This window comes from Pongo abelii, chromosome 3 (genome assembly GCF_028885655.2).
Source record: "Pongo abelii isolate AG06213 chromosome 3, NHGRI_mPonAbe1-v2.0_pri, whole genome shotgun sequence".
NCBI lineage: Eukaryota > Metazoa > Chordata > Mammalia > Primates > Hominidae > Pongo > Pongo abelii.
The window spans coordinates 144,399,345-144,421,930 of NC_071988.2; the positions used below are offsets into that span (position 1 = coordinate 144,399,345).

Consider the following 22,586-nt stretch of genomic DNA (forward strand, 5'->3'; position numbering starts at 1 on the left):
CTGCAAAGGACATGATCTCATTCCTTTTTATGGCTGCATAATATTCCACAGTGTATGTGTACCACATTTTCTTGATCCAGTCTATCATTGATGGGCATTTGGGTTGGTTCCACGTCTTTGCTATTGTGAATAGTGCTGCAGTAAACACACATGTGCCTGTATCTTTATAGTAGAATGATTCATATTCCTTTGGGTATATACCCAGTAATGGGATTGCTGGGTCAAATGGTATTTCTGGTTCTAGATCCTTGAATTGCTACACTGTCTTCAACAATGGTTGAACTGATTTACATTCCCACCAATGGTGTAAAAGTGTTTCTATTTCTCCACAGCCTTGCCAGCATCTGTTGTTTCCTGACTTTTTAATAACCTCCATTCTGACTGGTGTGAGATGGTATTTCATTGTGGTTTTGATTTGCATTTCTCTGATGATCAGTGATGTTAAGCTTTTTTTCTTATGTTTGTTGGCCACATAAATGTTGTCTTTTGAGAAGTGTCTGTTCATATCCTTTGCCCACTTTTTGATGAGGTTGTTTTTTTCTTGTAAATTTGTTTAAGTTCCTTATAAATTCTGGATATTAGACCTTCGTTAGATGGGTAGATTGCAGAAATTTTCTCCCATTCTGTAGATTGCCTATTCACTCTGCTGATAGTTTCTTTTGCTGTGCAGAAGCTCTTTAGTTTAATTAGATCCCATTTGTCAATTCTGGCTTTTGTTGCAATTGTTTTATTGAGGTCTCTGCTCTGCTCCATTGGTCTACATATCTGTTTTGGTACCAGTACCATGTTGTTTTGGTTACTGCAGCCTTGTAGTATAGTTTGAAGTCAGGTAGCGTGATGTCTCTAGCTTTGTTCTTTTTGCTTAGGATTGTCTTGGCTATATGGGGTCTTCTTTCATTCCATATGAAATTTAAAATAGTTTTTTCTAATTCTGTAAAGAATGTCAATGGTAGTTTGATGGGAATAGCATTGAATCTATAAATTACTTTGGGCAGTATGTCCATTTTCATGATAGTGATTCTTCCTATCCTTGAGGATGGAATATTTTTCCATTTGTTTGCATTCTCTCTTATTTCCTTGAGCAGTGGTTTGTAGTTCTCCTTGAAGAGGTCCTTCACATCCCTTGTTAGCTGTATTCCTAGGTATTTTATTCTCGTTGTAACGATTGTGAACGGGAGTTCATTCATGATTTGGCTCTCTGCTTGTCTATTGTTGGTGTAAAGGAATGCTTGTGATTTTTCCACATTGATTTTGTATCCCGAGACTTTGCTAAAGTTGCTTGTCAGTTTAAGGAGTTTTTGGGCAGAGACGATGGGGTTTTCTAAATATACAATCATGTCATCTGCAAACAGAGACAATTTGACTTCCTCTCTTCCTATTTGAATACCCTTTATTTCTTTCTGTTGCCTAATTTCCCTGGCCAGAATTTCCAACACTATGTTGAGTAGGAGTGGTGAGAGAGGGTATCCTTGCCGTGTGCCGGTTTTCAAAGGGAATGCTTCCAGCTTTTGCCCATTCAATATATTGGCTGTGGGTTTATCACAAATAGCTCTTATTATTTTGAGATATGTTCCATTAACACCTAGTTTATTGAGAGTTTTTAGCATGAAGGGGTGTTAAATTTTATCGAAGGCCTTTTCTGCATCTATTGAGATAATCATGTGGTTTTTGTCTTTGGTTCTGTTTATGTGATGGGTTACATTTATTGATTTGTATATGTTGAAACAGCCTTGCATCCCAGGGATGAAGTCGACTTGATCATGGCGGATAAGTTTTTTCATGTGTTGCTGAATTCTTTTTGCCAGTATTTTATTGAGGATTTTTACATCAGTGTTCATCAGGGATGTTGGCCTGAAGTTTTCTTTGTTCTGTCTCTTCTTGGTTTGGTATCAGGATGATGCTGGCCTCATAAAATGAATTAGGGAGGAGTCCCTCCTTTTCAATTGTTTGGAATAGTTTCAGAAGGAATGATACCAGCTCTTCTTTGCATTTCTGGTAGAATTCAGCTGTGAATCTGTCTGGTCCTGGGCTTTTTTTGGTTGGTAGGCTATTAATTACTGCCTCAATTTCAGAGCTTGTTATTGGTCTATTTAGGGATTCTTCTTCCTGGTTTAGCCTTGGGAGGGTGTATGTGTCCAGGACTTTATCAGCTTCTTCCAGATTTTCTAGTTTATTTGTGTAGAAGTGTTTATTGTATTCTCTGATGATAGTTTCTATTTCTGTGGGGTCAGTGGTGATCTCCCCTTTATCATTTTGTATTGTGTCTACTTGATTCTTCCCTCTTTTCTTCTTTATTAGTCTACCTAGTGGTCTAATTTGTTAATCTTTTCAAAAAACCAGCTCCTGGATTCATTGATTTCTTGTAGGGTTTTTCGTGTCTCTATCTCCTTCAGTTCTTCTATGATCTCAGTTATTTCTTGTTTTCTGCTAGCTTTTGGATTAGTTTGTTCTTCCCTCTTTAGCTCTTTTAATTGTGATGTTAGGGTGTTGATTTGAGATCTTTCAAGCTTTCTGATGTGGGCATTTAGTGCTATAAATTTCCCTCTCAATACTGCTTTGGCTGTGTCTCACAGATTCTGGTACATTGTCTCTTTGTTCTCATTGTTTTCAAATAACTTCTTCATTTCTGCCGTAATTTCATTATTTACCCAGGAGTCATTCAGGAGCAGGTTGTTCAATTTCCATGTAATTGTGTGGTTTTGAGTGAGTTTCTTAATCCTGAGTTCTAATTTGATTGCACTGTGTTTTGAGAGACTGTTATGATTTCAGTTCTTTTGCATTTGCTGAGGAGTGTTATACTTCCAAATACGTGGTCGGTTTTAGAATAAGTGCCATGTGGCACTGAGAAGAATGTATATTCTATTGATTTGGGGTAGAGAGTTCTATAGACGTCTACTAGGTCCACTTGATCCAGAGCTGAGTTCAAGTCCTGAATATCCTTGTTAATTTTCTGTCTCATTGATCTAATACTGACAGTGGGGTGTTAAAGTCTCCCACTATTATTTCATAGGAGTCTTAAGTCTCTCTGTAGGTCTCTAAGAGGCACACCCCCTCCACCAAGAGAGAAAGTGCTTCATTAAACTGGTCCTATTACCCGTGCCACCCAACTGGATGAGACCCTCCAACAGGGGTTGTCAGACACCCTATACAGGAGCGATCCTACTGGCATCAGGTTGGTGCTCCTCGAGGTCAGAGGCCACAGAATAAGCAGGCACCCATCTTTACTGTTCTCCAGCCTCCTTGAGTGACATCTCCAGGTGCAGGAGCAAATCAGATAGAATAGGGCCTGAAATGAACCCTCAGCAAACTGCAGAAGCCCTCAGAAGAGGGACCTGACCATTCAAAGAAAAAAAAAAAAACTAGCAGAAAGCAACAACAACAGCATCAACAACAACAAAAAAGCCCCTACAAAAACCCCATTCAAGGGTCAGCAGCCTCAAAAACTGAAAATAGACAAACTCACAAAGATGAGAAAGAATCAACGAAAAAACGATGAAAACCCAAAAGGCCAAAGTGCCTCTGCTCCTCCAAATGATCGCAACGTCTCTCCATGAAGGGTGCAGAACTGTACAGAGGATCAGATGGACAAATTGATGGAAGCAGGCTTCAGAAGATGGGTAATAAAAAACTATGCTGAGCTAAAAGGAGCATGTTCTAAACCAATGCAAAGATGCTAAGAACCCTTATGAAAGGTTAGAGGAATTGCTAACTAGAATAACCAGTTTAGAGAGGAACATAAATGACCTGATGGAGCTGAAAAACACAGCATGGGAACTTCGTGAAGCATACACAAGTATCAACACCCAAATCAACCAAATAGAAGAAAGGATATCAGAATTTGAAGACCACCTTGCTGAAATAAGGCATGCAGACAAGACTAGAGAAGAAAGAACATGAAGGAATGAAAAAAGCCTCCAAGAAATATGGGACTTCATAAAAAGACCGAACCTGCTATCGATTGGAGTACCAGAAGGAGACAGGGAGAATAGAAACAAGCTGGAAAACACACTTCAGAATATTATCCAGGAGAACTTCCCCAACCTAGCAAGACAGGCCAACATGCAAATTCAGGAAATACAGAGAACACCACCAAGATACTCCACAAGAAGATCAACCCCAAGACACATAATCATCAGGTTCTCCAAGGTTGAAATGAAGGAAAAACTGTTAAGGGCAGCCAGAGAGAAAGGCCAGGTCACCTACAAAGGGAAGCCCATCGGACTAACAGCAGACCTCTCAGCAGAAACTCTATAAGCCAGAAGAGATTGGGGGCCAATATTCAACATTGTTACAGAAAAAAATTTTCAACCCAGAATTTCATATCCAGCCACACTAACCTTCAAAAGCGAAGGAGAAATAAAATCCTTTCCAGACAAGCAGATGCTGAGGGATTTTGTCACCACCAGGCCTGCCTTACAAGAGCTCCTGAAAGGAGCACTCAATATGGAAAGGAAAAACCGGTACCAGTCACTGCAAAAAACACACCAAAATATAAAGACCAATGACACTGTGAAGAAACTGCATCAGCTAGTGTGCAAAATAACCAAATAGCAGCATGACGACAGAATCAAATTCACACATTTTGCTATTTTTCTAATTATCCTATCTGTCCTTTACCTTCTGTCTTTCCCTTTCTGCCTTCTTGGGTTAATTGAGTAGTTTTAAAATATTTCATTTTGCCCTTATAACTCAGCTGCCAAATGTTTGGGTTGGTGGGGAGTTAACCTTGCTCTTGAACTCTACTCCTGGCTTTCCACATCTTGGAAGATCTCTCTTTATCCTGCTGGTCATTGGCTTTGCATTTGGTGAAGGCTCAGTGTTTCTCAGAAGGATCACTTTCAGCCCTTTGACCTGCTCCCAGCCTTCAGTGGACTGCTGCCTTGCACTCTGCAAAGGCCCAGGGTACTTGAAGAAGATCTCTTAGCCCTTCTGTTCTGTTCCTAGCCTTTGGTGTGTGGTACTTGTGCACTGGGTGGAAGCTCTATGGGAAAGAACTGGCAGGTGGATATAGAGTTGCTCTTTGATCAGGGTTCTTCAGAATTCTAATTCCTTACATCAGCAGCTAATAAAAGTTTCTTAAAAATTCAGCTGGTTTCTTCATGGTCCCATTTTTGGCAAGTTTATTCCTCCTTCTATCAGAGATGAAGAAGCTATGCATCTCTTTTTCGGGAAGAGATCATCTGTATATCAAATTCATTTAGGAGATGAAGCAGCTATACATCTCTTTTTTGGGAAGAGATCATCTGTATATTGAATTTAGTTTGTTTAGGTTTTTTATGCATCTCAGTTCAGATAGTTTTTATAGAAAATCTATGATTTTGTGACTTCCTCAACTTCTTGTTGTACACTCTGGTTATTTTTAAAACTTGTAATTTAAAAATTATATGCCAATGGAAACACTTTTCAAGAATCTTATATTTAATGCTTATTGCTTAGTGGTTTAATGAATGACAACAGTCCCTGAGTGTGGGAATAGTTGAGGTCTACAAAAAGTTAATGAGTAAATGAATTATGTTTACTTTGGGTATTGAATCACTGGTACTGATCTGGCCATACACCAATATCCCCTAATCACCCTTATGACTAGTAATACACATTTATAAGATGGTGGACTACAGCTGGGCTAGAGTTTATTGAGTGTAAGGGACAGAAAGAAAGTATAGCGATTGATTATGCAGCCTTGCCTCATGGGCATTTGTACACCCTTATGAGTTAAAGTGAGATGCAAATGCGTTCTTCATTAAAATGGCTTATCTGAATCATTTTAGAGCTGTATACAATAATTTGCTCATACTCATTAAGTTTGGTTATGTTGATTAAAAACAAAGCTTATTTTCTGCATTTTCCAATAATATTGTAAAAAATACTTCATACCCTTCTTTGTTTGGGTTTCATGTCTTCATTACATTCCTTTTACTTCGTATTATCTTTTAAGATTTTTGTGGAAGAATTTCACTTGGGTAACTGCAGGCTTAAATGATGCAATGCTTTCTGGAATCCAGGGGTAACTGACACACAGAGGTGACTCAGACATGAAATGCTCAACAAAATTCTAAGAATGTCTTTTTTTTTAATTGTAAATTCTTAAACATTCATAAAAGTAGTGAGATTAGAATAATGAAATCCTGTGCTTCTAATGACTGTTAACACAAGTCAATCTTATTTATCCTATCTACTTTATTAAAAATTTAGTTATTTATCTATTATTTAAAATAATATATTAACTTATTTTAAAGCTAATCCCAGATACTATGTTTCATATTGCATGTCTGTTGCTGTCTTGATAGGAAAATTTTTAAAACATAAATTACTATGACATAATGATATCTAACAAAGTTAATTATTTCAGAAACTTTCAAAAGTTGCTTTTTCATGCCATTTCCCTAGCTACCTATAAACACCTGGAAATTATATTTATTTTATATTTCTAATGTTATTCAAATGATAATATGCTGATTTCTAAAATTGCATTTTTTTCTGTTGCTCTCAAGAATATCCTAAACATAACCATAGGATATAGGATGACCTATGAAAATAGGTTGGACAAACATTTATCTTGCTTATCTTATGATAAGCAGAGTTCTGAGAAGTTTGGTAATAAAGAGTTAACTTGGTTTAACTAAGATTTTCCTAAATTATTTGATGCCAGAACCTATTTTTTATGTAACATCTGTTAGCCAAAATACGTTTGAGGGAATATTGTTCTAGGCAGGAGAATGCTGCCTCTGAATAGCAAAATAATCTTTACTTCATTTTTATTTCAATTAATTAGGTAATTATTTGTCCATATTGCATTATCATCATAATTAAGTAATTTTTTTTGTTTTACTGTAATCTGCTTAGTATTGATAATGTGGTGTGACAAGTCGTCTTTCTCAGGATCTTATTTTACGAAAATCTTTCATCACACTTATTTTATGAAAATCATTTGCTGTATAAGCAAATTAAGTATAAGCATTTTGTGTTTCCACTAGATAGATATTTGCACACAAAAAAATATACATCAAAATCCCATATAGAAAGCTAAATGCATCTATAGTTCATTGAAGAAGAAGCTAGAAATAAGATGTGTAGAAGTCAAGGAAATAGGGCCGGGCGTGGTGGCTCATGCCTGTAATTCCAGCACTTTGGGAGGCCAAGGTGGGCGGATCACGAGGTCAGGAGATAGAGACCATCTGGCTAACATGGTGAAACCCCATCTCTACTAAAAATACAAAAAATTAGCTGGGCGTGGTGGTGGGCGTCTGTAGTCCCAGCTACTTGGGAGGCTGAGGCAGGAGAATGGCGTGAACCTGGGAGGCAGAGGTTGCAGTGAGCCATGATCGTGCCACTGCACTCCAACCTGGGTGACAAAGCAAGACTCCGTCTCAAAAAAAAAAAAAAAAAAAAAAAAAAGTCAAGGAAATACAGCTCAAATTATAGCAGTGAATAACTAGATTGTGTTTTATTTGTGAAGAATTGGCAAATAACTTTTAAATAGTTTCAACATAGGCAGTAGCATGGGAATTCTCCTACACTTTTATGTACCCTTAAAATATGTTCCCTTTAAAAAATGTAAACAGTTAACGGGGCAATTGAAAGCTAACTGCCCAACAAAGGAAACAATTCTCCATGTGTCCCCCTTCTCTGCTAACCTTGTGACACCTTCTCTGCTCACCCTGTGACACAGGAGTGACAAGGGACTCACAAGGCACTAGTGACCTAGTAGTTCTGCATCTCATCCTCTCCCATAGTTTAGTTGACATCTGCTCCGTCACTCACCCATACCCCCAACCTCACCGATCCTCCAAAGTGGATTAGTTGTTGCTTAGGTGTGTTTTGTCTTTATATCGCATAAATATTGTGAAGAAGGCCTTTTCCTCTGTGGTGCTACAAAGATAATTTTTTTTCCCGTTACAGTCAAACTACAACTTCAAGCAGAAGAAAGAGGAGTTGTGTCTATCAAAGGAGTGTGTGCTAACCGCTACCTTGCTATGAAGGAAGATGGAAGATTACTGGCTTCTGTAAGCATACTTTCTGTTTTCACATGTTTTTTGTTAGCTTTTATTGCTGTTAATTTACCAGCATTGTTGTTTATCAAATCTTTATAAAGGGTTTTACGTGTATCATCGTCATAGTCACCCTGTAAAATAGGGAGTATTTTATTTATTTCACAGATGCAAAAACTGATGTGCTGAGGGGGTAAGTAAAGTAAGAAAACACAGCTCATATAAAGTAGAGACTGGATTGGGCTGGAGGCATTCTTGACCTCTAAATCACTGCTTTTACTCTGCAAAACTATTAAACTATAATTTTAAAAAATTTTCCTTCTATTATGTAGTTGTTTGAAGATCATTGGGAATAGATGTATGCAATTTTGATTATTGGTTTTTAAGTTTCTTCTTTAGAATGTGACATACAAAACACTTGCAGTGTAGAACACTAGTTGAGAATGTAAGCTTTCTGCCTGGTACAGATGCCGACTCTGCCACTTATGAGCTCTGTGTTCTTGGGCAAATGATTCTGAGTTAGTTCCCTTACCTGTAAAATAGAAACAATGATCCTATCTCATTGGGATTTTATGAGAATTTAATTAGATACTACACATCAAATGCCCAGATCAGCATCTGACATGTAATAGATCCTGAAAATTGTTACTTCTTCCTCATATTACTTCTCATTTATATATATGTCAGGAGAGGGACTTTTTTTTTTCTTTTTTTTCTTTGAGATAGAGTCTCATTCCACTGCATAGACTGGCATGCAGTGGTGCAATCTCAGGTCACTGTACCCTCTGCCTTCTGGGCTCAAGCAATTCTCCTGCCTCAGCCTCCCGAGTAGCTGGGATTACAGGAATGCACCACCATGCCTGGCTAATTTTTTTGTATTTTTTAGTAGAGACAGGGTTTCGCCATGTTGGCCGGGTTAGTCTTGAACTCCTGACCTCAGGTGATCCACCTGCCTTGGCCTCCCAAAGTGCTGGGATTATAGGCATGAGCCACCGTGCCCAGCTGTGGAGAGGAACTTTTCTTTTTTACATTTTATTATAGCTCATCAGGGGTCCTAGTTCCTGGCTAGTATTCTTTCCACTAGTACAGGCTCCCTGTCAACTTCACTATTATTATTAGAAACGGGATTGCGTATCTGTTGAACATATGATGTATAAAGAATGGTGCAGGAAAATAAATATAAAAGACACAGATCTCATTCCTGTCTCCTTGAGGGAGTAGATAGGACATGTATATAAATGTTTGTGTGTGTGTGTGTGTGTTTCACAGCTCTTATACCAATGCCACTGGCCAGTTATGACATCTCTATAACCTCCCCACAGAAAGGATCTAATAGTACTAAGAAATTGTGGTATTTTGAGCTATACAAATAGTTTTTGAAATTTCTTCTGAATGAAGACCTTTGGATTTCTAAAAGCACCGAAAGAAGGCTTACAGAGAAAAAGGGTATCTAAACTATCCCAATTTCAGACTGACTATATGACAAAGATATACTTATTTTGATATTACCAGTTTATGTGATTTTTGCAGGATAAATCACAAGTTTGAGTGTAGTGGCTCTCAATTTTGGGGGGAGGTAGTTGAATAAATTTTAGAATTCACTTTAAGAATAGCCAATACTTATTAAGTGTAAGTGTGCCAGATGCTATGGTAGGCATCGGGCTTATAAAATTGAATATCACATTGTCTCTGCCCTTAATGAGTGACAATCCAGGGGAGGCAGAAGTGTAAATAAGTATTTATTATAATGTATAGGGGTTTTGATATGCTACTTCTATATTTTGCATACATGCATAGTAATATAGGAAAGGATAAGAAGTATTATGATATAGGAAGCAATATAGAAAACAAGGTGATTACATTTTTCTAGAATTGGGGGAGATGACCTATAAGTAGGATTTTAGACGTTGTAAAGAAAGGAGTTCAGCAGGCAGTCATGGGGCAGAAGAAATTGAGATGAAGATATAGATAACTCTAGGACATAGGACATGAAAAGGTGTGGATGCAAAAATCTACTTGATGTATCTCTAGAATTAGAAGTAATTAGCTAATGCTGGAATGTATAGTGCAATGGAGTAACGAGGTGGAAGGGAAGAAAGAGAAGGCTGGGGAGGTAGATAGACTGTCTGCTGAATCTGCTGAAGGGCTTTATACACCATGCTGACTATAAGCAGTGGAGAACCATGAAGAGTTTTAAGAAGAGATCTCATTAGATTTAAATTTGAGAAAGATCATCCTGGCAGAAGTGTAGAGGATGGACTTGAGGGAGCCAAGACTGGTGGAGAGAGATCAGTTAGAAGGCCACTGTAATAGTCCAAGCAAGTGATGTTCTGATCCTGGCAATAACAGTAGGTCAGAGAGGAGTGAGGAAAGTGCTAGCACTTGTGATTGATTAGATTGAGGATTGAAGACGAAAGAAAAGTCAAAGGTGGCTTTTAGGTTGCTGGTTTGGGTGAGAAGGTAGACGAGAAAGGGGAAGGAAGAAAAGAGCAAGGTTTGGGAAAAGGTAGTAAGTTTGAATTTAGACCTATTTAGTTTGATTTGCCTAAGGGAAATTCAGGTAAAGATGTTCAGTGAGTAGTTGAAATTATAGATCTGGAGCTTAGCGGAACAGTCTACATTGATTGTTAGATAGATTTGGGTATGATCAGCATATAGGTGGTAGTTAAATCAGGGGAATGTATGCCGTTTCCTACGTAAAGAATACAGCTCAAAACATTAACTACTTGGGACTTTCACTTCTTCTACTCTGTACTTGCCTTTTATTCTGCCAATCTATTGTCAACTCAAGAGGTGATGTAATAGTTTGGGAATCTACCAAACTAGCATTTTAAATATCTCCCATGACAGTGAACCAATAAGTAATTTTGGATGACTGACATTTTATTAGTGAGAGGAAGATGAGTTTCCACCCATCCTACCCCTTTCACTTTAGGATGTGACAAATCACTATGCTTCTGCAGTAGAGTTGGTTTGGCTACTGTCAGACAGTGAGGGTGGTAGATGAAAAAAAAGGAATTGCATACAACATTTGCTCCTGTTATAACTAACTAAGGACAGCACTAATAAAATGGTTTTAAAGCTCCAGCCTTTTATATGTCTGTCATAATCTGGGTCAGTGAATGCCTTGAGATTAGTTGTTACCCTGTGGTGGTGTTGAGATTAGAAGATGCAGTAACCTAGTACATTAGTCCATTTTCATGCTGCTGATAAAGACATACCAAAGACTGGGCAATTTACAAAAGAGGTTTAATTGGACTTACAGTTCCACATGGCTGGGGAAGCCTCACAATCATGGCAGAAGGCAAAGAAGAGCAAGTCACATCTTAAATGGATGGCAGTAGGCAGAGAGTGCAGGGGAAGTCCTCTTTATAAAACCATCAGAGCTTGTGAGACTTACTGTCACAAGAACAGCATGGGAAAGACTTGTCCCCATGATTCAATTACCTCCCACTGGGTCCTTCCCATAACACATGGAAATTCAAGATGAAATTTAGGTGGGGACACAGCCAAACCATATCATTCCACCCCGGCCCCTCCAAAATCTCATGTCTCACATTTCAAAACCAATCATGCCTTCCCAACAGTCTCCCAAAGTCATAACTCATTTCAGCATTAACTCAAAAGTCCACAGTCCAACATCTCATCTGAGACAAGGCAAGTCCTTTCTGCCTATGAGCCTGTAAAATCAAAAGCAGGTTAGTTACTTCCCAGATACGATGTGGGTACAGGCATTGGGTTAATACAGCCATCGCAAATGGGAGAAATTGGCCCAAATGAAAGGGCTACAGGCCCTATGCAAGTCTGAAATCCAGTGAAGCAGTCAAATCTTTTTTTTTTTTTGAGACGGAGTCTCACCGTGTCACCCAGGCTGGAGTGCAGTGGCGCCATCTCGGCTCACTGCAAGCTCTGCCTCTTGGGTTCATGCCATTCTCCTGCCTCAGCCTCCCGAGTAGCTGGGACTATAGGCACCCGCCACCATGCCTGGTTAATTTTTTGCATTTTTTTAGTAGAGGCGGGGTTTCACCTTGTTAGCCAGGATGGTCTCAACCTCCCAACCTCGTGATTCACCCGCCTCGGCCTGCCAAAGTGCTGGGATTACAGGCATGAGCCACCATGCCTGGCCCGGTAGTCAAATCTTAAAGCTCCAAAATGATCTCCTTTGACTCCATGTCTCTCATCCAGGTCATGCTGATGCAAGAGCTGGGTTCCCATCATATTGAGCAGCTCTGCCCCTGTGGCTTTGCAGGGTACAGCCTCCCTCTCAGCTGCCTTCACAGACTGGCATTGAGTGTCTGTGGCTTTTCTAGGTGCATGGTGCAAGCTCTCAGTAGATCTACCATTCTGGTGTCTGGAGGATGGTGGCCCTCTTCTCACAGCTCCACTAGGTGGTGCTGCAATAGGGACTCTGTGTGGGGGCTCTGACCCCACATTTCCCTTCTGCACTGCCCTAGCAGAGGTTCTCCATGAGGGCCCCACCCCTGTGCAAACTTCTGCCTGGGCATCCAGGCATTTCCATACATCTGAAATCTAGCAGAGGTTTCTAAACCTCAATTCTTGACTTCTGTGCGCCCTCCGGCTCAACACCATGTGGAAGCTGCCAAGGCTTGGTGCTTGCACCCTCTGAAGCAACAGTCTGAGCTGTACCTTGGCCCCTTTTAGTCACAGCTGGAGCAGCTAGGAAGCAAGGAACCAAGTCCCTAGAGTGTACATAGCAGAGGGACCCTGGGCCCAGCTCATGAAACCATTTTTTCCTCGTAAACCTCTGGGCCTGTGATGGGAAGGACTGCCGCAAAGTTCTCTGACATTCCCCAGAGACATTTTCCTCATTGTCGTGGTGATTAACATCTGGCTCCCCATTACTTACACAAATTTCTGCAGCCCACTTGAATTTTTCCTCAGAAAATGGGATTTTCTTTTCTATCACATAGTCAGGCTGCAAATTTTCCAAACTTTTATGCTCTCCTTCCCTTATAAAACTGAATGCCTTAAGCAGCACCCAAATCACATTTTGAATGCTTTGCTGCTTAAACATTTCTTCCACCAGATACCCTAAATCATATCTCTCAAGTTCAAAGGTCCACAAATCTCTAGGGCAGGGGCAAAATGCCACCAGTCTCTTTGCTAAAACATAACAAGAGTCACCTTTGCTCAGTTCCCAACAAGTTCCTCATCTCCATCTGAGACCACCTCAGCCTGGATTTCATTGTCCATATCATTATCAGCATTTTGGTCAAAGGCATTCAACAAATCTCTAGGGAGTTCCAAACTTTCCCACATTTTCCTGTCATCTTCTGAGCTTTCCAACCTATTCTAACCTTTGCCTGTTAACCAGTTCCAAAGTCGCTTCCACGTTTTTGGGTATCTTTCAGCAGCACCCCATTCCTAGTACCAATTTACTGTATTAGGCCATTTTCATGCTGCTGATAAAAGACATACCCAAGACTGGGCAATTTACAAAAGAAGAGGTTTAATTGGACTTACAGTTCCACATGGTTGGGGAAGCCTCACAATCATGGCAGAAGGCAAGGAAGAGCAAGTCACATCTTAAATAGATGGCAGCAGGCAGAGAGAGAGCTTGTGCAGGGGGACTCTTCTTTATAAAACCATGAGATCTCATGAGACTTATTCACTATCATAACAACAGCACGAGAAAGACTTGTCTCCATGATTCAGTTACCTCCTACTGGGTCCCTCCCACAACACATGGGAATTCAAGATGAGATCTGGGTGGGGGCACAGCCAAACCATACAATCTAGTAATCACGGTGACTCTGTAAGATAATTGCTGGTGGAGTTTTTCATCTCCTCAGGAGCACTGGCTGAATATTCATTCATTGACAATGATAAAAAGATCCATTGTTGTTAAAAGTGATGAAAACAGAAACTGCTCTATCTTCAGGTGTATCTCTGAAACTACTGGGGTACATAAAAAGATGAGACAAGTTCAAAGAAAGTAGACCTGAAGAGAGAATTCTGACTTTTTCTCTTGGCAAATAGGTGTTAAGCTTCCTAAACTGTTGATTCTGTACCATCAGAAATGTAAAATACTCAAAATAAAATTTTCTAGTTTCATTCTTAGCTAAGCAGGAACTTGTGAAAGTTAGGCTTAAATGTGTTTCTATCTCTTTGGATGTATTAACTCTTTCTGATGGAACAGATTTCCACCAAGTTGGTGCAGTAAGAATTAATTTAGCAATGCTTAGAAATGTATCACAAACACTCTGTAGAGACAAAGCCATGGCTATTAAGCATAAATTAAAAATTCAGGATTTCTTAGTCTCCAGGAATGGCACGGCCAAGATCCAGTTGTACGTTTCAGCTCTCGTCATACGACCTATTCCTGCCAAGTTCACAAGTTAATCTCTAGTCTTACCATCGAATTTGTGTGGCTTGGTGTCGTGCCTTTTCTGTCTCTTTCAAATTGTTCTTGGTGGGCTGTGTCAATCTTCAGACGAAAAAGTAAGCGTGCCCCACCTCAAAACCAAAGATATGGTGTTGGTGATTCAGTAAGTGGCACATTTCTGTCTGAGTCAGATCCATAGACATTAAACTGTCAACAACAGCAGTTTTTGGTATGAGTTCAGTGTTCTGACCAGTAGCCATCATCTGGGGATGCAGATGTGCCTCGTAACTTGAAGAAGCTGGGATTTATGAACTTGCACTTGCCAGAGGCATAGTCCTTCCCACTCTTCTACCTGGCCCTTTTTCAGACTACTGTGTTATGACACATCCCTGGGTTCTTCTCCATTTTACTCTGTGATTCCTGCAATGATTTCTAAAGCATTCTAGTTTCCTCCCAGAAAGAAGAGTACTGTGGATACATAAAACATTTTGGTTTTTAAGAGTTATGTTAGGTTGATTACCAATTAGAGTATGAAAAAAGACTAATTTGTATACCGTTTTTTCCCCAACACCTTCACATATTAATGGTACGCATGTTTTCAGGTTACCGATTTTGTGTTGTTTGAAAACATTTCTTAAGGGTCTTTCCTTTCCTTTTGAAGCTAGGAAATAGGAAAATTCAAAAAGTAACTATATTTAATTGCCAAAGCCTGTATTTGGAAGCTGAAGTTAAATAGTTCTTTAATGCACAACAGACTTCTTACTCCATTCCATAGCAGGATAAATTTTGTTGCTATGAGCAACAGAAGTCCAGAACAAATATTAGAATTGATGATTTAAGTGTTCACAAAATTACAGATTTTTAAGAAAATTGCATAAAGTGGAAGTTAATTGTAGTTTTAAGTTTAAATCACCAAACAACCTCAATGTTAGCATTGGTATGAAAAAACTTGACTGATCTTCATCTGCCAGAAAGTTGCACATTGTTTTCTATATAATGCTATAGATCATGATATACCCTGAACAAAATATTAGTATCTCAGTAAGTATTAGAATGTAATTTGCATTGATCCACAATAGTGAAATATGAAAAAATGTATGTTCTCTGAGGATATACATGTAATTTCTGTAAAAGTAAAATACATTTTACCTATAGAATAACTTTCTTAATTGAGGGGCCTTCACAATGAGATGAAATCTATAATAAAGTAAAGTAGGGAAAATAGATATTTGAGAGCCCAATTATCCAGACTGACAATCTATACTGATGAAATTCGTGAGAAAAATACAGTAATTGAAGATGAATGTATATCCTTTTTAAGAGATAAAATACTAGACAAAATACAAAGGTTATTGCATAATGAGAATTACTGTTCTTTTATAACTCAATCTTAAAACTGTTATGCAACCTATAGATATTACAGGTTTAAGATCAAATTTAGGCCTGGCACAATGGCTCATGCCTGTAATCCCAGCACTTTGGGAGGCCAAGGCAGGTGGATCACTTGAGGTCAGGAGTTTGAGACCAGCCTGGCCAACATGGCGAAACCCCATCTCTATTAAAAATACAAAAATTAGCTGGACATGGTGATGCACACCTGTAATCACAGCAACTTGGGAGGCTGAGGCAGAAGAATTGCTTGGACCCGGGAGGTGGACATTGCAGTGAATCAAGATCACGCCACTGCACTCCAGCCTAGGCGACACAGTGAGACTCCATCTCAAAAAAATAAAAAATAAAAAGATCAAATTTAATTTTAACTTTTCACTATTTGGATGTTTCTTTTTTTTCTGAAATGGTCAACATTGATACTTACATCATGTCTGTTTTTAATTCTCAGAAGTGGTATAAGCAAAAGCACTTTTGGATTCCTATTGAGCAAGCTCCCTCAAAAGCCAAAACTGAAAAATCAATGTACTGTAAAAGAATAAACAACCCAGTAAACAGAGCATGGGGAAATGGTCATAAGGTTCAAATCTAAAATTAGGAGTGGACTAGAATTGTTAGGCCAATGCATAAGGAAGGGAGAGTGGGGGTGAGAGGAGGTGCTGGGGGGATGTGAGGAGAACTTGCTCATGTGCTTATTTCTTTCCTTATTGTGTACTAAGGCTATTAGAGATTAGGAGGGATTCTAAAGACCATCTAATCCAATCTTCTTATTTTACAGAGGAGGAAAGTGATGCCTAGAGAAGTTAAAGGACTTGATTGAAAATACAAGTTAGTTAGGGATCAAGGCGATATTGGAAGCTAGGTTTCTTGGCCCTTCAGAGATCTTCACAGATGTCAAGTTTGGATAGTCAGCTCTTGGAAAGGGTCATCTGGTCTATTTTCCTTAGGGAGTAAATAGTTCATAAAGTTAAACCATATTCTGTATTTCAGTTCCTAGTCTGGATTTTCCCCAGTCCTAGTTCTCTAGTTCTTACTTAGATTTTGTAATGTCATTGAATTGTATTTTTATTGTAAGCTATCTGAAAAAATTCCATTTGTTCATTAATTTAGCAAATATTTATTGATGACTTACTATGTGCCAAGCACTGATACAGCAGTAGACAGAATAGATGAGAATCTTCACAAACATGCTGTTGATAGTCTGGTGAAATAAAGTGATAAGTATATATGAATCATCTGTATTTGGGCATAGTAGAGCACAGGAATGCATGAGGTGCTTTTATTTTTCACATTATAGCTAAAGTTGCTGTATCTAGTGACTTGAGAAATTCTTTCTTGTGATGGTACTTGTAGCCCTAGAGTCAGTTTTTTAAAAAATATATTTTAGTTTTACAATGGTTTTAGACTTACAGAAAAGTTATAAAAACGACACAGAGAGTGTCTATATACTCCACACTGAGTTTCACTTTTATTAACATCCTACATTAGTTTGGTGCACCTGTCACAACTAATGAACCCATACTGTCCATACTTTATTCATGTTTCCTTAGTTTTTCCTAATATTCTTTTTCTGTCCCAGGATACCATATTTAGTTATCATGTCTCCTTAGTTTCCTCCAGACTGTGACAGCTTCTTAGATTTTCCTCATTTTTGATTACTTTGATAGTTTGAGGAGTACTGTTGAGGTATTTTTTAGAATGTCCTTCAACTTGCTTGATTTTTTTTTCCTTTTTTTTTTTGGACAGGGTCTTGCTCTGTCTCCCAGGCTGGACGGCAGTGGTGTGATCATAGATCACCACAACCTTGAATTATTAGGCTCAAGCGATCCTCCCACCTTGGCCTCCCAAGTAGCTGGGACTACAGGTGCATGCCACCATACTCTACGAATTTATTTTTACTTTTAGTAGAGATGAGGTCTTGCTATATTGCCCAAATTGGTCTCGAACTCCTGGGCTCAAGAATCCTCCTGCCTTGGCCTCCCAAAGTGCTGGGATGACAAGTGTGAGCCATTGCACCTGTCCTGATGTTTTTTTCGTGGCTAGATAGGGATTTGAGTGTTTGAGAGGAATACTATAGAAGTAAAGTACAATTTTTGTGGCATATAATGGTATATGTTATCTTCATGATTGATAACTCATGATATAATCCTTGCTCACCTGGCTGAGATAGTATTTGTGTCCACTGTAAAGTTACTCTTTCACTTCCTTTCCATACTATACTGTTTGGAAGGAAGTCACCATGCATAGTCCACACTTAAGAGATGGAGATGATGGTTATGCTCCACTTCTTTGAGGGGTAGTATCTACATAAATTGTCATTCTTTTGCATGGGAAATATGTTCATTTTCCCCCATTTATTTATTTATTCAATCATTTATATCAATATATATTCACAGATATTTATTTTATACTTTGAGTTACAATCCAATACTACATTATTTATTTTGTTGCTCAAATAGTTCCAGCTTTGGCCATTGGGAGCTCTTTCAGTTGGCTCCTGTGCTCTCCTCTTTGACATACTCCCATCAATGCATTTATTTTAAGTACTTCATTACTTTTTGGCCTACAAGATGCTCCAGGCTCATTTTGTATATTCCCTACTCCATCCTAGAATGAGCCATTTCTCCAAAGAGCATTGGTTTCTTTTATTAGAGAATGGTATTAGAAACCACAAACTGGAATGCTGGGTGTGCTTGTTGCTACTGAAGTATCTTTGCTTCTAAGCCCTCTCAGCTGACAGAGCAAGAAATGGTGGTACATACTAGCCTGGTTATATACATGTATTTATAAATATTTCTATATTTGGCCATCTGTATCAATATTAATATGAGGCAGAGCATGGTGGCGCACATCTGTAATCCCAGCACTTTGGGAGGCTGAGGCGGGTGGACCACGACGTCAGGAGTTCAAGACCAGCCTGACCAACATGGTGAAACCCCGTGTCTACTAAAAATACAAAAATTAGCCAGGTGTGGTGGTGCACGCCTGTAATCCCAGCTACTCAGGAGGCTGAGGCAGGAGAATTGCTTCAACCTGGGAGGCAGAGGTTGCAGTGAGCCGAGATCGTGCCACTGCACTCCAGCCTGGGTGACAGAGGGAGACTCTGTCTCAAAACAAAACCAAAACACCTAAATATGAGTTCATTCATACCGATATCTCCAACCTTAATCCATCAATAACACATGAATATTTTAGCAGTCCCTGCCACTTGCTTGTGTGTAACCTGCTACCCCCAACAGTGAGAAACATGGCTCCCACCATCTCCTGGGATCAGTTTTTCATTATGTAGAAATATCTCAGATAACCTTATTTTCTTTTTGAAATTCCAAAGTAAATTAACTATCCAGACAAAAAACAAACTTTTAAAAGTGTTGATTATGCTTTTTCATGCTACATTAGAGTCTGCTGTATTCAAATACTCCCTACAAGGGGTCAAACTGCCAGCACTATCTTTAACATCATTAGCATCATTATCAATATCAATAAATGGTTATTGGGCCCCTCTTATAGAACCATAAACTAAGCTGGTTTATGTGGACAGCCTCCAGGGAACCTTGAGGTGTTGCCCCATCACTAACACATGACAAATTTATATCACTATCATATGTATACATCTACATTTCTTTTTCAGGTTTATACCTTTTAGACCTGAGAATACTTATTTACTGGCATTATTGTATATAACACACTTTCTGGTATTCCAAATAAATTAGTACATTTTAATTTCTAGTTCTGTGGTTATTAGCATTAGCAAAAAGAAGGAAAAAAGTTAAATGATGTGTCTGTTGCGTAGTAGGTGCTCGGTAAATACTCACTGTCTCCATTTGGATATCTGATATTCCTCTCAAACTCAACATGTACAAAGCTGAATTATTAACCTTTTCCTATAAAATCTGTTCATACTCATAGCCCTCCCCACCACATTTGATGGCAAGTTTATCATTCTAGAACAGAAACTTCAGTGCCATTCTTAATTCCCCTGTTTTTCTCATACCATGCAACCAATCCATCAGGAAACCCTATTAAGTCTACCTTCAAAATATGTACAAAAGCAGACACCTCCTTACTATTTCTACTGCTACCTCCGTGATCTGAACCTTCATTCTCTCTGCCTGTATTACTGAATAACCCTTTAACTGGTCTAAGTCTGCTTTTGGCCCTCTGTAGTCTTGGGAGCCAGAATAATCCTAGAAAAAGATGTCAGATCATGTTATTTTTCTGCTGAAAAGACTCCAGTGGCTCTCCATTTTCTTAGAATAAGAGCCAAATATTTACAGTAGCCTACAAAACTATGAGATCTGCCCCCTCTCCCATCCCATTACCTCTCTGATCTCATTTCCTGCTACTCTTTCCACATTGGCCTACTTGCTACCCCTCAAACACTCTGGATATGATCCTGTTGTAAGGCTTTTGCACTGGCTTTTCCTCTGATGGGAATGCTCTTCTCTGATATCTGGATGGTTAACGCCTTCATCTCCTTCAAGTATTTGCTCAAATGTCACTTTCTCAATGGAGCCTACTGTGACCATGCTATTTAATATTGCACCTAGCTTCTACCCCTCACCATTCCTAGTCCCTCTTACCCTGTTCAGCTTTACTTTTTTCTAAGTTTTCTTATATTCTAACATAGAATATAATTTATTCACTTAAGCTTATTGCTTATTGTGTGTCTCCCCCAGCTAGAATTTGAGTGGCATAAAGGCAGGGATCTTGTTCAGTTTTGTTCATTGATGTGATTTAGATGCCTAGAAGAAAAAAATATATAGATTGGATGAATAAGTGTATTATTTGAACTCTATGCTTCCTGTACTTCTAAATTATTCTTCAATTTTAAAAAAGCAACACATAAAGGAAAACTTAATTTGATATAAAGGTATCAAGTAGATGTAAGGGCAAAAGGTATCCAAAATCTGAAATGTTACCAAAAGCACTGAGTTTTAAGTTCCTCATTTGTTAATGAGTATAATAATGTTAAAATATTGTTGTGACTTTTAAAGTATGTGCATAAAAGCAGTCAATAATCATGCATTAAGGGATTTCTCAGCTCTTAGGCCTATATAAAATAAGGCCTTGGAAACAAGGTACAAGTTGTTATAAGCCCTTAGAAGCCACTTTCTTTGTGGTGGCATTCCTCTGAAGACCCCTTTTTATCCAAAGTTTGAAATGGTGAGCAAACACTGATAATAGGAAAACAGTTCTTTAAATATGTTTATAAAGATTAATAAAATTATATTGCACCAGTTTTTAGTAGGCACACTGAGATAGTCACTGAAGATGACTTGGAAACTTAGAATGGAGACAATTGAAAATTGTATATATGTTGCTCTGTTAAACATCTACTTTCCTTGACCACTAAATTTTGGCACTACTTATTTTTTTAAAAAAATGCAGTTTGTTTTCAAGAGCGAAACAGCTGTTTAGTAAATTTACATTGCTGAACATTCAGCACAGATGTAAGTTTCCTTCCCTCCACTATTTTTTTTCAAAAGTAGAAATAACTTTTGTAATAAATAAATAAATTAATTAATTAATAAGCTGTGGGTTCTATCATGTATCCACTTAGTCCCTGGTACTGTTTCTTTTCTCTGAAATATTAGGAACTGGCTGAAAAGGCAAATGTTATTGGCATAGTTAGTATTCCAGTATGCCAGGCATTGTAGGGAGTGCCAGCTAGCAAGGTGGGGCATCCGGGAAGCTGATAGAACACCAACAAATGAACATATGACTAAATGCTGTTGTTTAAGTTTACCTCTGGGGAATCAGTCTATGAAGTTCCATGGTGACCTTTCACTCTTTATTTCCTTTCACTCTTTATTTTCCTTTCACTCTTTATTTCCCTTCCGCTTCTATTCTTGATCATAAACCTGGAATAGGGAAAAGGGAAGATTTTTTTTTTCTTTTATCAGTGGCAATGAAGATGACAGAATAAAGTAACAGGTTAACTTCAGTTCACACGAGAGGGGTACTAAATTTCACTAGAGGTGGAGTAAAAGTATTGGATTTGGAATATATTGGTCTATATTACTCTAGGTTTAGATGTTTCACTCTTAACACATTTGAATCTTTATGAACAGCACAAGACAGTCCTGTGTGTTTCATATAGCTGGGTCCTGTCAATGTGTGCTTCTCTGTAAGGCTGTGATTTATTTGCATCATGAAGAATTGAGTTTCTTTATGAGTAATGTATTACATAATAGGCAAATTAGTTAAATTTGTATTTGTTTTTAAAAATCCATTTAACAGTGGTCAAAATATTAAAACCAAGTAAATATCCAGTAAAATTCTTATCTCTAGAAGATTACAGGATCTAATACCACACCCTTACTTTACATGGCTGAGACACATTAGTCACTTTTAGTTCTTTCCCAGGCTTTACTTTACATTTTTGTTATTATGCCAGCTCTTTTCCTTGTTTTGCCAATTAATTTATGTTTTTGTCACAGTTTGTGCCATTGTTTGCCTTATCTTAGAACCAAGGAATCTGGGAAAAGGTTCAAATCTTTTTAATGTGGGTTTTTCCAAACCTGAAGTTTCCTAGATATGAGTATATAGAAATAAACTGGAATGTGGTATTAATACAAAACCATATATTTATATACCTCTGTATACATCTTATATTTATGTGTTTAGATAAAATTTACATGTATGTTTTCTATATATCATTCAATTGATATATATACACATAATTATAACATAAAAATGATTTTTCCTTTTGAAGTGAATAAATTGACTTTTCCCCTTTGAGGGCAGTAAGTATCTTCAGTGCTACCCTGTGAAGTTGCTTTTTGAACATTTATCTTAAAAATGTGGTAGCTATTAAATTCCATTACTTGGAGTATTATTTCTAGGTCTTTTTGAAAGCC

At 38.3% G+C, this 22,586-nt stretch overlaps 1 protein-coding gene across 1 annotated transcript in view; it reads left to right on the forward strand.

Annotated features, from left to right (window-relative positions):
* FGF2 (fibroblast growth factor 2) overlaps positions 1–22,586 on the forward strand; it is a 71,189-nt gene that overhangs the window by 41,811 nt on the left and 6,792 nt on the right. Inside the window, exon 2 of the mRNA XM_002815126.4 lies at positions 7,900–8,003. Coding sequence (XP_002815172.3) covers positions 7,900–8,003 — 104 coding nt within the window. The remainder of the gene's footprint in view (positions 1–7,899; positions 8,004–22,586) is intronic.